Source organism: Hoplias malabaricus, chromosome 4 (assembly GCF_029633855.1).
Source record: "Hoplias malabaricus isolate fHopMal1 chromosome 4, fHopMal1.hap1, whole genome shotgun sequence".
In the NCBI taxonomy this organism is placed as follows: Eukaryota; Metazoa; Chordata; class Actinopteri; order Characiformes; family Erythrinidae; genus Hoplias; species Hoplias malabaricus.
The window spans coordinates 34,993,892-35,010,101 of NC_089803.1; the positions used below are offsets into that span (position 1 = coordinate 34,993,892).

Consider the following 16,210-nt stretch of genomic DNA (forward strand, 5'->3'; position numbering starts at 1 on the left):
TTCTGTTTCTTTGTATTTTGGATCTTGATTATTGGTTGATTTCTCTGCCTTTCGTTGGTGAAAATGTTTCCTTTCTTATTGAACTCTGCAGAGTCCGCTATTTGGCTGGCATCAGGTAAACGAGTATTCACAAACGTGCATATATGCTGCCATTCAAGCACCACGCATTTTCACCATATTATTGCAAGAGCTTATCTCCTGCCAAATACCAGCTTCGGATGAGAGAAAGTCTATGACATGTTTTACTGTTTGGACGCTGTTGGTTTTTTCCTGTCATGCGCATCCAGGTTTTTTTTGGAAACATAAATTCACATGACGGCTAAAATACAAACAGCCAACGCTTTGGCCTAGTGCTGCAAGGCCAACTCCGACTCGCCTCTGAAGCACAGAGCACAGCCTTTCGTTCCCCACCCCATCCAACGCTTAGCGCTCCTACTTAGCAAAACAATAGGCACTAATTGCTTCACAGTTGGGGTACAGGGGATCTTTGCATTACGAGAAAAATCATGCCTTTTCCGCTTTTAGTGTTAATTAATTCCTTGCTTTCCTGTATCCAGGGAAAAATGTTACGATGATTTTCTTCTCCATAGTATAAAGAAGAGTTGTTTAAGAATCTAAAGAGTCGGCACATTAGGGTGAGCCGAGACAAATTTTCGTTTTAGGCTTTGCAACATATTTTATTTATCCATCTAATAAGTGAACTATTCGGCCATTTGTTGTGAAAAAAATAAAGTTACAATTTCAAGCATTTTTAAGCACTTTATCAAAACCCGAAAAGTACAACATTAATATTCAAGTGTTTTTAAAGGATTTCAAGAACCCTGTTTGGAGTATCACTAAAGGAAAAAAAATGTGGCTTACCTGTGTCCAGCCCCATCTTCAGCTCTTTGATTTTGTTTGTGGATCCAGATTTCCTGTAGATGCCTTCTGTGTAGAGACCATGCAACTCTATGTAGTTGATTAGCTTCTCCACCACCAGAGGTACAGCTCTCTCGTCGCTGGTTAACCGAGACAGCTCAACACCAAACTGCCTCGAAGACTGCTCTGGGTCAAACTGCACAAACCAAACATGTTGTCAGTTGCATTTATTAATAAATAAACATGAATGCATGCAGGCTGTCCTGAGAAATTTTAAAGGGAACATATGCTCCCCCCTTTTCATAAGTTAACACAGTTCTGGGGTCTTAATTAAATGTCTGTGACATGCTATGGGGTATAAAGATCCCTGTTCAGAACTGATTTAGCCCATTTTCCTTCAAATGAGAATGAGCCACAGCTGACTACAGCAAGGGCACAGCAGTGAAGAGCATGTTAACAGAAGCTCTCTTATTTTTTAATCATTTTCGCTTGGTTATTTTTCTTCTCTGATAGACAGTACTCTTGTTTCTCTTTGCTCAGTTTAACATTGTCTTTGCACTCATATAAACATGGGTCCCACACTGTTATTGGGAATGAGGCAGGACTATTCTAAAATATCTACACTCTACATAAGAAGCAGCACTTAATGCACTGCTCACTGATGTTTAAGTGCAGTCTGTTCAGGTATGCTGTTTATGTTTGACAGATGGGCAATTTAGCATTTTTATGTAACAATAATAGTGTTTTTCTTTCTTTATCATCAATATCAACAATACATCTAAATAATAAAATATCAAAATTAACATTCCTTACTCAAAAATAATCAAGGTAATATACTATAAAATAAAATGAAAATGAAAATACTCATTAGGTTCAGCTCTAACATAAACATTCCTTAAAATCCTTACCTTTTTGCTACATTTAGTGGTCATCCTCAAGCAGCACTTCCTGTGACATGCATAGCGACATACTAGAGGAAGAAAAATAAATAATCTGTGAAAGCTCAAAAAATAATAATTTTAGCCTTATATATAAATAATGAGTAGCCTTCAACATGGAACATGCAACAGTGCCTTTCCATATTCAGATCTGAATGAGGCAGAGAGAGAGAGAGTGAGTGAGAAAGAGAAAGAGATGGGGGAGAATAGGGTGTTACTGGTAATTCTGATAGGAAAGCAAATAAATGTATAAGGCTGGAAAGAACCAATCTGATTACCATGCTCTCAAACCAGCAGACAGACACTTAGGAAGCTTCTTAATGAGGCAATAAGGAAGCTGAATCAGTTTTCTTACATTCATGCTATTATTGACTTAGTAGAAAAGAAACTGATACTGGAAACTATGATGGAAAATAATAGGAAAACAATAACATGAAAAGAAATGGGAATAAGAAATGGAAAACTTACACTTGCAGACACAGGCCCTGTCCATCATCCAAATGAGAGATGAGCAATACTCGCAGTATGTAGGGATGCTGTACTGAGTGGACTTGAAAATGTGGCCCAAGTGCTCTTCCACCTGCACAGGGCAATAGAAGTTTAGGCTAGGCTCTAGCGGTCAGGGTGCATCAGATAACGTCAGATAAACATTAAATACTGTGCTGGACTTCTAATCTTGGGCTACTTGGCTTGTTTTGTTTGTAAATTAAGCTAATCAGAAAGCAACGTTAAAGCTGACCTAAAAACTAATCACTAAAAAGATAAAAAAAACAAACAAACACAAAACACAGCTGAACAACTCACAATATCAGTCTCCTTTTTCCTTCTCTTTTTCCTCTCTGGTTTAGGAGCCTGCAACAAAGACAGAGTATTAGACAAACCAAAACAGAGGCAATGATCAGACAGAGGGCACTGCAGCTTAAGTGCTGAAAGGCTTACCTTTCCAAGGGTGCTATCCATGGGTTTGTGTTCTGTCATAAATTCATCTAGGAAGACTTTGAAGGTGTTGACCCAGACTTTAACAGGAGACTCAGACCAGTCTCTCATTTCCAGACGCATGCTCTTCTCCAGAATGTGCTCAAAGAGAGCGTACAGGTCCTTATACCTGACACTCCTACCATCATCCATCTGAAAAAGATGATAGATGATAAAAAAAAAAAACAAAAAAAAAAACAATAACAACAATAATAATAATAATAATATATATATATATATATATATATATATATATATATATATATATTGTTTTTATTGAGCAGATGCAAAACTTTGTATATACATCAACAGTGTTGTTTTACAAAACAGCTAACCAAAAGGTAACAGGGAGATGCTTACAGCTAAGGCAGTTGAGTAGGAATTGAAAATATTGAGGCGGAACTCCTTCAGAGCCTTCTTAAACACTACATCCACAGGAGTGTCTTTCTTACTGTCTTCTGTCTCCAGATCATTTATCTATTTAGGCAAAAAATGAAATGTAGTGTCAGAGGGTAACAAAATTGAAAAGACATGGGTAAAAATAAATAATAAAATAAAAATATAATAAAAATAAATTATAGATTACTATAGTGTGATACGTGGGGGAATTTGAATCTACCTTCTTCATGAGGAAGTCATTCATGCTGCGGTAGTCTGCTGTGGATGTAAGGATATGGAGAGAATCATTCTGCCATGCTGTAGGTTCTTGGGTTATGCTGCTGATTTTTAAACTGCGCCTTCTCCTCATTGTCATAGTCATCATCAGCTTTGCTTCTGGCTCCCGGTTCTCTTTACTGTCCCGACCACGGTCTCGGGCTCCACTCCGATCAGGACTGCCAGAGGGGGAGTCTGAGTAGGCAGAGAGAGAGAGAGAGAGAGAGAGAGAGAGAGAGAGAGAGAGAGAGAGAGATGTAATACAGAGTGTTAAAGCAATCATGTAGAAAAACGAGAGAGAACTGATCACCTAAATGCTCAATTTATATATATATATATATATATATATATATATATACACACACACACACACACACAAACATATATATATATACTCAAATACATAGTAGCATTATTCTTCTGCCTTTCTTACCATTGCGTGTGAGATCTCCATCAGCTGAGTGCCCCCTTGTGGACAACTTCTTTTCACTATTCTTTCCCTTTCCCCAGAAACGCATTTTCCCCCTCATCCTGTTGAATATGATGAAAAAACTATCTTTAGTACTTTCTTGGGAGAAGATATCTAAATAATAATACAGGAGGAAAAAATGTTTTCTGACCTGCTGTCTGTCTGGGATGAAGACTTCCTCAACGAGTCCACCTTCCCCAGATCACCTGAGGACAAGGTCTTCTGCAGACGCTTCTGATCTTTCTGAGAGGACTACAAAAAGAGGAAAGAAGGGGAGACACAGGGTCAAAGACTGAAGAGCCAGAAGAGTGCATCAAAAAAATTAGGTATTACATTTGATGCCTTTGTATGTGGTTGAGTTGTAGCTACACTAGCAACATTATACATGTAAATGTTGCTGTTGTTTTTGCTCCTTACACTATGAATGAGTGAAATAGAGGAACTGATGGTAAAAGATGTGAAAAAACAAGACCGGAGAGTAAATTTGAAGACATTGTAAGAAATAAGTATTGACAACATCATGCAAGTTTTGAATTTGAAGAAGGGTATAACTAAAAAGAAAAAAAAAGTTTTTCTTTGAAGAATCTGTCCTTCTTCCACAAAGCCAGGCAAATCAGTGGTGCAAATCCACTGGAAAATGTTTGGTGTTAAAAAGTCAGTACAGGTTAGTCATATCTCCTTGTTAATATATCAGAAACACCTCCTATAAAGAAAGTTAACTAGAGCAGTGGAAACAACCTGGAGGAAGATATGATCAGGCAAAACCAACATTCTCCAACATAGCCAACTCAGATCTGGATTGATTTAGAATGATCTCCTATTAAAGATCAAATAATAACTGACTAAAAGCATATATGTGCAATTTTAGATGTTTTACTTGGTCAGTCGGATTTTACTAACATTAGGGTCTTTCAAAAATACAGTACTAGCATGTATTGAGAGAATGCTGATTTATTGGGAAAGCTTGCTTTGGTGTGAACCTTGGTGTGAGTCCAGGCTTAGCACCCCTTTGTTAGAACCAGGGCCCACAGGAATAGCACTGGGGGGAGGAATCGTTAGAAGGGAGTTGGGGGGGGTCACTGCTATGGCTGAGTTTACCATCTCGGAGTCGCTGTGGCAGGCCTGGTCGGCAGTGGGAGAGACTGAGCTCTCTGGAAGGGGCAGTGTGTGAGAGTGTACAGGGGTATACTCGTAATCTTCATCATCCTCATCATCAGAATCCGCCTCAGTGCTACAGGCACGGGTTAGGAAGTCGGAGCGAGTCCGAGCCATGCGGGCTTTCTTTGAACGGCCACCTCTGGCCACCTGATCATTTAAAGTGATTCATCACATCAAAAAACAACCAAAATAATACAGGGAAAATGTACAAGACTCTTACATAAGTAAATATACAGGGTTTTAGTTGTTGAAATGAGTCCTATTTTGGAATTTAATTTTAATCTGCAGGTGCCATATGAGACCTTGAGCATTTCAAGTATTTCTTTTAATTAATTATCTCTTGTGAAATGGCTGTTTCCGTAAAATATTTCTATATACTGTTAATTCAAAATTTAATTGGCTGCCTGTTGGTGTGATGTCAGAACTTGCAGCTCTGAGTATGCACACATTTACAAATAATACACATTATATTAAATGAAAATAAGCATTTCCACTATGGATCCATTCTAATATCAAAGGGAACAAAACAGCAACACATGCTGGACATCCACTGATCCTTCACAGGGTCACCAATTCACTTACTCCTGTAGACAATGTCCAAAAGCCAGTCAGCCTACCAACATACAAACCATGCAGACAGAGGGAAAACACACCAAACACCTCACAGTGACCTAAAGGTAAATTCCAGGACCCCATAAAGATGTACAGCAGTGATAAGACCTGTTATGCCACTGTGCTGCTCACACTAAGGATTATTTTGAATATTCTCATAGTCCTTGAGCCAGAGGGGAACCTTAAATACCATCAGTGCTATAAAAAATGCTCAACATTTCACATGGTTCATATAATGCAGCGTAGCTTTTTCAAACCTGGAGAATTTCGACAAAAATCATGATTTTTTTAATACACTCAAAGTACAAATTTTCTCTGAGGAAAAAGCATTAACTCAATAACTGGTATGAGAATTGTGGTCTTCACCTCTCTGCTCTTCAGTGATCTGAATCCAGATGTTCTCTCTCTCTGTAAAGCCATTGAGCGCTCCTGATTCGCAAGGTCTTTGTCTGACCTGAGAAACGAATAGAATGTTATAAGCATTTGTTGTATTTTCTTTCCTCTTTATTCTGAAAAACATTTATTTCCCTAAAATTAGCAGCTATTTTAATAATAATAATAATAATAATAATAATAATACTTTATTCTTATATAGCACTTTTCTAAAACCTAAAAATGCTTACAATCAAAAGTACATAGATAGGTAGAGACACTCAGCACATAGACAATACAGATTCAATATATATTTTAGAGCTACGCTGCAGTTTTTGTAGAGATATGTGTCATTATTATGCCTGCTCACACACTCTCACTCACTTGGAGAAGGTCAGCCTGCTGCGTTTTGGAGAGAAGGCCAAGCTAGTTGCTTTCTCCTTCATGCTGATACTGATGCTGTGAGTGACTGCCTTCTTCTGAGCTTGCATTTTGACAATACTCTCTTCCATTCTCGGCTGTGATGTCACTTCTTTTGAAGTAGATTCGGCCAATCCTGAGGTTCTGCCAAGTGAAAGTCCAAGATTATGCTGTAGGTCTGGTGGTGTCTGAGATGGCGGGATGTTCGGATGATTTAAAGAAACCTTTCCAAGTTGCACGCTAGAGGATATACTCTCTTGCTGGGCTGCAATTGGCTTGCTCTCTGCCTCTTGCTCTAGTCTCTCCAGGGCTTCCAGGCTGCTCTGGTCTATAGGACTCTCTTTCTGCATGCTGATAAGGACCACTACAGACTCCTTTCGGTCTCTGACAGGCTTAGACTTGGATGGTGTCTGTGGTTCAGGATGGACGGGGCTACTTGCCTCATCTGATATATAGAACAGAGGTTTTGAGGTCCTTTGACCTGTCTGGACTGGACTGGACGGATCTAGTTTTCTCACTGGTGTCTTCTCTGATTCAGGCAACATTTTGAGGTCCTTATTATTCACTTCTATTTGTATAGACTGATTTATGAGGGACGGTTCAAGATGATGGCATAGATCATGCTCCTCCTCTTCCACATTAAGGATCTCGAAGCTGCCATGGCTGTCTGGGGAGCTCTGAGGAGAGGAGCAGAGGGGAGCAGCTTTCAAGGACTCTGTATTTTCAGCTGAGGGCACTGCTTGCTCAGACAGAGGAACATTATGGGACCGTACTTTCAGGAGCTCCAAACTGAAGGTAGCCTGTTCCAGCTCTCTCTTTCTCCTGCTCTCCCGCTTGGCTCGGCTCTTTAGAGTGCTGTCATCCACTGTTCTGCACTGTCCTGATGGCAAATTCTCTGGGACCTCTATTCTCTGCTCCTCCTGGGACATCTCTGGACTTTGCTGTGATGATTCAAAGTCTAGATCTGTTCCACTGACATCAGTAAAGTTTTGAAAGTTGAGTACATTTTCTCTGTTCTGGTCTATATGGTCCTCACTAGTGTTCTTCTGCTCTTCCTTCAAGTGTATACACCTTAGAAGAGTAACAATGATACAAAGAGTATAACATTGGAAAATAATACACTATTATACATTTTCTGCTGTTAAAATAACACTTAGGGGATTCTAGTTTAAGAGACAAATCCAAATATTTATTCTAACAATAAATTATTACAGGAACAAGAGCTTTTATCACAAAATTTAACAGAGTCATTGGAATCTCCTCCATTTTGAAACCGTAATATTGTGTTACCTCCGGCGAGCCTGGAGCCCCCTACAGGCAGCCTGTAGTGTGATGACAGCTCTGCACAGCTGCAGATATATCTGCCTTTGACTGTGTGTTCTCCAGGTTTTCTGGATAAGGCCTGCAGCTGCATTTCTCCGCTGCATACACCGCCTCCAGCCTTTTTGGAGCAGCAGGACTGCATCCCTCTGCAGGAGATACAGTCTTCTCTCCCTGTAGCCTCGCCAAGCAGCCTGCAGGCACACAGCTGCACCATGCTGGAGTTCAGACACACTGGCTCTTTCTCTACTATGGCTCAGCATACACTCACGCCACCAGTGCTGCGTAAAGGACACAAAGAGAAACTAAGTGTTATTATAATATACTATAATATACTAAGTGTAGAATTCTCATAATATCAATTTATTTTTATTTATTAGTATGCTTGCATTTTGTCTTCCACTATTTTTCAGGACACTTGCTTACAATTTTTCAAATAAAAGAGTAAGGATATTTTTCCACACCTTCCACCTACAAATGTATAATATTTTAATATGGAACCACATGAGGAAACCTCTGAAGTTTGAAAAAAAACAAAAAAAAAAAACCCTTTTATAAATAGAGGTCAGAATATATAGGACAGCTACTCAGTTAATAGATTTAAATACACTCAGGATCACCAGACACAAACACCAGACACTTGCAGCACTTTTGACATTTCTTTGTTTTGCCAAGGCTTTAAGTCTTAATTGTTTATGACAGAAGAACAAAAAAAGGTTAAAAACATGAGAAAACCAGAAAAGAAAAAGGCTTCCCCCACTTCTGTTTAACTGAATCAAATAAACTAAGTCATAAAATATTAATGTCAATCTGAAAACATTTTGAAGCAATTTGCACATTTCATAAGTAATTGTGTTTATTTTTTAGTGTTAAGCCGTAGTTGAAATGGCCAACTACAGAGAAAATGCACACATTTCAGCTTGCACATGCTTTCTCACACACGCGCACACAAACACACACACACACACACACACACACACACACACACACACACACACACACACACACACAAATACTTGTATTTACATTTCTCAAATAATTTTGCCAGTTTCTTCACACACTAACAGAAAGATTTATATAACCAAGGGAAGGAAAGATACACCTCAGTAAGGGCTGTACTGCCAGTGGAAGTCCCAGCTGCCAAAGCCATCACTATCCGACCTGTGAAAATTCCTCCCCAAGCACTACATTTTCAGCCCTTCCCTGCCTCTTTATTTCTCATCAAACAGATAAGCTTATTTAACTTGCTCAGTTTATGACTCACAACAAACATAGCCTTTGTGACAGCTACATTATATAGAGTGGCAGTGTCTTTTGACCACAAAACAACAGCTTCAGTAGCTAAACCCAAAACTTGTAATGTGAATGATACATACAATGCTAGGTTTGTTAACAGCTTCAATTAAGTTGCAGTGGGAACAAACTGGCAGGTCATTCTAATCTGAAATGGATAGGAGGAGCTTTTGAGCACCTGTATTACACATGCAGCATGTTTCTGTTTGATGAAGAGCCGTCTCTCCAGTAGGGCTCTGAACTTCCTCTGCAAAGCTACAATCCTCCTTAGCACCTCTTGATGAAGCAGGTCCTGTAGCCTTTGCCTCTGCATCTCCTGCAAAAATACCTTGAGACAGAGAAAGGAGGAAGAAGCAGAGTTTTCCAACATTAGTTTAAGCATTATTCTCACTATGGAATAAAAAATTTCAATGTAATGTCCTACAGTTCCCATATAAACAACTGTAATACATATGAATTTGTATACATTGAGGATGGTGAACATTTTTTGCACTGTGTGGATATAATACACTGAAAAAAAGGCAAGTACCATAGTTTTGCCCACTTGATACCCATCTGGGTCAAGGCTGAATCTCTGCAGGAAAGTTTGAATGCCAGGGCGACTGGCAACCGTGCCATCTGGCAACAGCACACGGAAATGATGAGCAAAGTCCTACAGGAACAGTCATAAAAGAAAAAAAAAAAAAACACATTTAACACAGCCCAGACTTTCTGAGGACCAGAATTCCCTATAAAAACACTTTCATGCACAGAGCACAAATCTTCCAAAAATATTTTCAAAATAGATTTTTGCAGCTGAGACTGCCTTGCCCCTTCAGAGGTAAATATGCAAGTGTATATCATACCGTAAATGTGTATTTGATGCTGTATCCAGATCTGCGGATTCTTACTGTTTCCAGCATACCAGTGTAGCGCAGCTGCCTCAATACCAATGCATCATTAAAGCGTAGAGGAAGCTGAGAAACAGAGAATGAAAGACAGACGTTTGAATAGCATGCTTTCCAAGCTATTATTACCCCATCAATCAATAATGGAGTCATTAGTATAATAACATTTAAGACCTAAAATACCTTCTCTGCATTGGAGCGAATGCATTTCACAAAATAGGGCTCTGACTGGTCAAGTGTTTCCATCAGTTTGTTGAGGGAGGCCTGCACCACAAGAGTAAAAAAAAAATTAAACCACACTATAGCATTTTTCACAAAGACTTTCTTCATATTTGGTTACTTTGTTCATTTAATCAGATTATAAAAACTCAAGCTTTATTCCACAATTTATAGGAATTTTGACCCTCATTCTCCACAATAGTATTTTCTATTCAGTTTTCCATCTTGATAGTGAGATATAGCGACCCCTGACCTGAAACTGTGCACTTATACTTGGAGGCTTCTTCTTCTTGTGCAGGTGAAGGAGTGATTTTGTGATGCGGTCATGAAGTGTCAAACTGCTCAGGTACTTCAAGGATTTCACATCTAACAGATGCTGCAAGAACAGCAATAACAAGCAAATAAAAATATATAAAGTTACATCAGTGCATTTGAACCATGCCAGAAACAAATCTTCTGATGTTTGGCTGAGGACAGACATAGTTTAGTGCCAAAGAAGACTTTAGGAATGTCTTATGTATTAAAATATATTAAGAATGTTGTGGCTTGTGGTAAGGCTTTTACCTTGGGAAGGGAAAGCTTGGCCTTGTAATTCTTGTTACGCCTGTGAGGAAACAGCTCAATATCAATCAATTTCAAGATGCATATGAACTGTCTTTCATAGCAAAGCATTTATTATTACTCACATAAGAATGCCCTGTGCTCTCTCCAATAGCTTGCTGCTCATGGCATTGACAAACACACCATCCTCTTCATGAGAGAAGCCAGTGGAAGCCAGACGACCAGATCTTGAGCTACGGCCGTTGCACCCAGAGAACCCCTCTCTGAAAAAAGTGGGATTATTGTTTTTGTCAGTGTTCAGTAGCAATATGCTTAGGCATATTATAAGCTAAAGATATGACACAAAACTTCTAATTTACCTAGTAGACTTCTCATTGATAGCATTTGTGCCCTGTAAGTCAGAGAGAGGGCTGCGTGGATTCTTTCGTGCGATGCAGGAATCTGTTTGAAGAGAGAATATTACTGTCATATAATCAACTGACCTTACCTACAAGATCTAATGAAAAACTATTTCAATTTGAATATAATTTAGTGTCATTTATATAGCCACCGATCAGTTGCCCATCTGTAAATTGAATATACAAATTAATAAAACTAGAGTGAGAAATATGAAAACATGAGTGAGACCTACTGTCTGGAGGAAATAGTTCCAGACAGTTCCTGACCTTAGTGTTTCAGGGAGTGATCTGCATTGTGTTCACTGCCATATGGCATAGAAGTCATTTCCTCTGAAAAGTTCCTGCCTAGATCCAGCAGCAGACACACTAGCAATTCTTTCTTAAGCTATGTGGCTGCTGGTATAGACTGCAATATACAACAGGATGTACAGCAACAAATGGCCTCTTTTCAGCCTGATACTGACAACTACAGTATGTTTTGCAACAGTCATGAAACTAAACACAAGGAAAATTTAAATGAAAGAAAGGGGTGTGGTTAAATCAGACCCAATTCACAACAACTGTTCATACCCAATACATGTTGGCAGGTTAACAATAGCTTCATAATTAAGGCAATTCAGGAAAAATAATGGTGCATATTGAGAAGGCATTCAGATTTTTGCACATTCATTATGAGCCTATTCCTTTCATTGCACACTACTAGCATGACCACGTGAATAACAAGAAAAACACAATTATATTCTTACTGTATTTGTCATCTTTACACCTCTGAAGGATTTCAAGGCTTCTCTGGTGCACAGGGTGATGCAGGAAACTAAAGCTATCCACACTTTTAATGACTGGACATGGCACTACAGAGTCAGAACCTAGTGAGTAAAGGAAGAGAAGGAAAATATAAAAGAATCAACCATCAGTAGCCTTAAATCCATGTTTAATTTACAATATAAACAGAACTGACTCTACATAAAGACTGTGATGGACATGATAATTCTAAGATACTACAGAATAATGTGACAGGGGGTGCAAAATCTCTGTGAGGCAGAAGCTCAGGTGACACAGCACATCCTCAATTATCTTGCTTAGCCGTTCTTTACATATTTAAACAGTTTAGAACGTACTCACTGTCTCTGTGGCCATAAATAATAGAAGAGAATTGCATGGCGGGTCACTCAGTGAAGCTCACACAATCATGAAGAGCATTTGGGAGGGCGTGTTACGTGAAAGAATTGGTTCCCTACAGACACCATACAGGCTAGAGCTACATTAGAGTTTCTATTTTTGCCCATCAGCATCAGGAAGCACATGTTATAGCTGTGAGCAGGGAAGTCTGACACAGGAATAATGCTGCTGATCAGCACGCATGTACAACTATATAAGCATGTTTTTGAGAGTTTGTTTGTGCCTGTATTGACTCACCACTCTTCTTCTCCCTGTAGCGTTTGCCTGCTCCTCTAAATGTCACCACTGCTCTGAAGTACGCTCTGAGCACAGCCCAGCGGAAGGTGGCCACAGGGTCGATTCCCATCAGGCTACAGATAAAGCCGTTCTTACTGCTCTTCAGCAGAGCCACAATGTCTGGGCGCATGTGGTCTGTGTTCTTCTCCCTGAAGTCCTGTACAGGAAGACAAAGACAGAAAGTAAAGACAGAGATAAGTTTACAAGTTCTCTAAGGGTTTTCTTTACACTACTGCAATTGTACCCACTGTGTTACAACATCTGCTATGTCTTTGTCCAGTAAGGGTTAACTGCCCCCAATAACAGTAAAAAGTGGCTGCAAGTTTAGGAAAAAACATTTATTGTTTCATTACAGGCAAATTACAAGACACTTGTATTTCAGTTAGATATCAGTAAAATTGATGAAACTGAACAGTCCTGATGTAAAATGAATGTAACCATCACTTATGTAACATTCACACAGACACACATGGACACTTTGTTTACAGAAGCTGATCTGGATTAAGAGAGTGATTTAATCTTCATTCTCCTCAGCTTTATATACAACATCTGTGTTCATAGCTAAAACTGTTGGTGGCTGTTTATGACACATCTGGTATAAAATCTCCTACGATGACAAATTGTGCAAAATAATAGAAAAACAGGCATTCAAAATATTGCTGGTATAAAGAGATCAGTCACAGTAGGGAAAGTCTGTGTTTCTGTGTGTGTGTGAGAGCAGTGATGTTGCACGAGTTTATATGTACGTGTTATGCAGACGTATGGTAGGTGTTGCTAGGAAAGGGGGAAGCCTATGAATTAGACCCCCCTCTGCCAAACATGTGCTTCAAATAAAATCGCAGCTAGTGGCAAATCCAACCAATCAGATTAGAAGACAGAATTAGGTCAGTGGTTGCGGTATGTGCATGTGTGTGCGTTTCTGTTTTCTTTCTCTTACGTACACACATGAACAAAAAGGCCTTCATTGACTAGGAACACTGGACTCTCAAATGATTTTCAAATCATACACAGTTCAACTAAGCCACATCTAGTAATTACCAGTAATTAGAATTATGTTTGTGGACAATTACAGCTTGTGGAGTGAACTCTCACCTTGACGCTGTATTTGACCTTGCCTGCGTAGTGATGTATGATGAAGGCCGGCTCCATGACTGCAGGGAATTCAATGTAGCTGTTCCCCTCGTGCTGTCTCTTAAACTTATCCAGCAGTGTCTGGTTAGATGCTTGGGGGAAACTACAGAAATAAAGAAGAGACTCTCAGTGTACTATAAACTATTTTCTGTATTCTGTTTGGCATTCGTGAAGTATTTCAGATTGTGTGAATTTTTTTCAGACTGCTTAAAATACATGCCAAGTAATAAAACCAAAACTATGCAAATCACAAAATTAATTTTATTTTAAGTCAAAACTTCCAATTAGTTAATCATATTTTATTATCAGGGACAAAGTGGAAGTTAAACATTTTACTTAAAAACTACACAGAAGCCAGAGCTACACAACATACACTTATTTTAAATAAATCATTAAGTTGATTTATTTAAAGGGGGATTTATTTAAAAGTCCTTTAGTGAGATCTGCAATATGCAATATTTTGCCATATGTTTAAGGTTTAATCTTATATTCTGGTTGCATTTTCTGCTTAACATAATCCAAATAAAACCAAATACAATCAGGGGCTCAGGGTTGGCCACATTTATTCTAAGGGCATCAGCAGCTTTCTTTGTTTGATTTACATATGTTTTTCTTGTCTTTAACTAATAAATTTCCCAAGCCAAGGTCTGGAACATAATGTATAACTTGCATGCTTGTGCCGTATCCTGCACATTAAAATAGCTTATAATTGTAGAATCATTTTATGTAGTTAACAACTAAATGTCAAAACAAATTATACTTTCTTTTACATTTCAACATATTTGAAATGTCCATTAACAGCGTTAGGAGAATTTCAACCGTTAATAGTTCAGCAGCTCTTAATAGTTTATCAGTTACAGGTCCAGGTCCGGATAGGACAGCGCCTGATTATTTTCACGTTGAAACTACAGTGTACCTATGACGGTCTCAAATGGGCAAATTCACAAAGCCGGGGTTTCATACATCAAAAACTTATGGAACCTCATCAATATGACTAATGTCTCTACAGACCTTTGTTACTGTTGTCTCAGAACAGCCTGTACTTTGTGTGACTAAAATAAATTGAGAAATACAGCTGCAGCTTTTCAGACACCTTGTCACAGATATTACTCAACCGTGTTGTAATATGACTGCCCATTAGCCACAGATGTTATTAACATTGGGTTTTTATGTGGCTCTAACAAAGTGGTTGTCAATCATGGTCTTGGACCAACTGCCCTGCACCTTGTATAATTTTTCCACCTTTAATACACCAGGTTCTTCTCTAACTATTCCATAATATGAAGCAGGTTTATTGGAAATAAAGAAAATTCTCAAATCTGCAGGGTAGTGATGCTCCAGGACCAGGCCTGAGAACCCTCTCGTATGTCTTGACTTAGGCTCACTTGCACTCCTCGTCCAGTAGGTGGAGCAGTGCTGTGGGTTTTTTGCTGATGAGGTTGATGCAGCTTGTGTTGTCAATGTAGTCGATCATATGCCAGCTGATTCCTTCTGCACGGTACTCCTCCTGTACACAAGGAACGAGACATAAAGGCTCATCAAAAGAAGACACACATTATATGTCCACGTTTGTAAATTTATGTCAGGATTTTTCAAACTTTTTTCCAAGTGACCCACATTTTGTCCATTGATTTTTATCACGTCCCAGGCAACAAACACTGAATGTTTACTAGTATCTTATTAAACAAAATATAATATGATTTTGGCATATTTGATTCTCTGCACAACTATTATCAAAATTACAGTGAATTCCTTTTCTCTGTTTTGGCTAGAGGTAGAGGGTCTTAGTATTTGTTGGGATATAAACTCACAAATGTTAGTATTTCCTTTAAAAGCTATAATAACTTTTGTATTATCTTAGTTTGGTGTGTTCTCCCTGTGTCACCGTGGGTTTCCTCCGGATGCTCTGGTTTCCTCCCACAGTCCTAAAGCACACGTTGGTAGGTGGATTGGTGACTCAAATGTGTCTGTAGGTGTGAGTGAATTTGTGTGTTGCCCTGTGAAGGACTGGTGCCCCCTCCAGGGTGTATTCCCGCCTTGCGCCCAATGATTCCAGGTAGGCTCTGGACCCACCGGAACTCTGAACTGGATGAGCGGATACAGATAATGAATGAATGAATAATAATTAGAGAGTGAACGTTGAACTTCCGTGAATTTGGCTTGTCAAGTATTGCTAGCATCGTTGCAACATTAGCTTATATGCTGCTTAATAGCTATGAAGTTAAATTTATAGAACAATCTATCCAATATTAGGGTGAGCAGACATCCTCTTCTGGCCTGACATGTCCTCTTTTTCGGGACTTAATAAATGTGTCCAGCTGGGATTTCTAAATCTCCAAAACTGTACAGGATTTGCTGTCCAGAGTCTTCCCCCTGTCCCAATTCTTACAATAATCCCTAAACCATTTCTTGAAGTGTGTACTTCGATGACATATGATGACGTTATTGTCTGTTGAAGTCCATGGGGCCTGCGACCCTCCCTAGTGCCAA

General features: G+C 39.0%; 1 protein-coding gene across 4 annotated transcripts in view; it reads right to left on the reverse strand.

Moving 5' to 3' along the window:
- Positions 1-16,210, reverse strand: part of myo9ab (myosin IXAb) — a 79,755-nt gene that overhangs the window by 8,799 nt on the left and 54,746 nt on the right. For all 4 annotated transcript variants that reach the window (XM_066666998.1, XM_066666996.1, XM_066666997.1 and 1 more), the window contains exons 12-36: positions 15,106-15,227; positions 13,682-13,823; positions 12,551-12,746; positions 11,881-12,000; positions 11,096-11,177; positions 10,862-10,999; positions 10,740-10,779; positions 10,429-10,551; positions 10,140-10,220; positions 9,915-10,025; positions 9,599-9,721; positions 9,248-9,397; positions 7,747-8,057; positions 6,421-7,527; positions 6,031-6,118; positions 4,993-5,199; positions 4,046-4,146; positions 3,859-3,956; positions 3,391-3,620; positions 3,132-3,248; positions 2,736-2,924; positions 2,601-2,648; positions 2,265-2,376; positions 1,767-1,828; positions 862-1,054 (exon numbers count right to left, since the gene is read on the reverse strand). In XM_066666998.1, the coding sequence (XP_066523095.1) occupies positions 862-1,054; positions 1,767-1,828; positions 2,265-2,376; positions 2,601-2,648; positions 2,736-2,924; positions 3,132-3,248; positions 3,391-3,620; positions 3,859-3,956; positions 4,046-4,146; positions 4,993-5,199; positions 6,031-6,118; positions 6,421-7,527; positions 7,747-8,057; positions 9,248-9,397; positions 9,599-9,721; positions 9,915-10,025; positions 10,140-10,220; positions 10,429-10,551; positions 10,740-10,779; positions 10,862-10,999; positions 11,096-11,177; positions 11,881-12,000; positions 12,551-12,746; positions 13,682-13,823; positions 15,106-15,227 (4,291 nt within the window). The remainder of the gene's footprint in view (positions 1-861; positions 1,055-1,766; positions 1,829-2,264; positions 2,377-2,600; positions 2,649-2,735; positions 2,925-3,131; positions 3,249-3,390; positions 3,621-3,858; positions 3,957-4,045; positions 4,147-4,992; positions 5,200-6,030; positions 6,119-6,420; positions 7,528-7,746; positions 8,058-9,247; positions 9,398-9,598; positions 9,722-9,914; positions 10,026-10,139; positions 10,221-10,428; positions 10,552-10,739; positions 10,780-10,861; positions 11,000-11,095; positions 11,178-11,880; positions 12,001-12,550; positions 12,747-13,681; positions 13,824-15,105; positions 15,228-16,210) is intronic.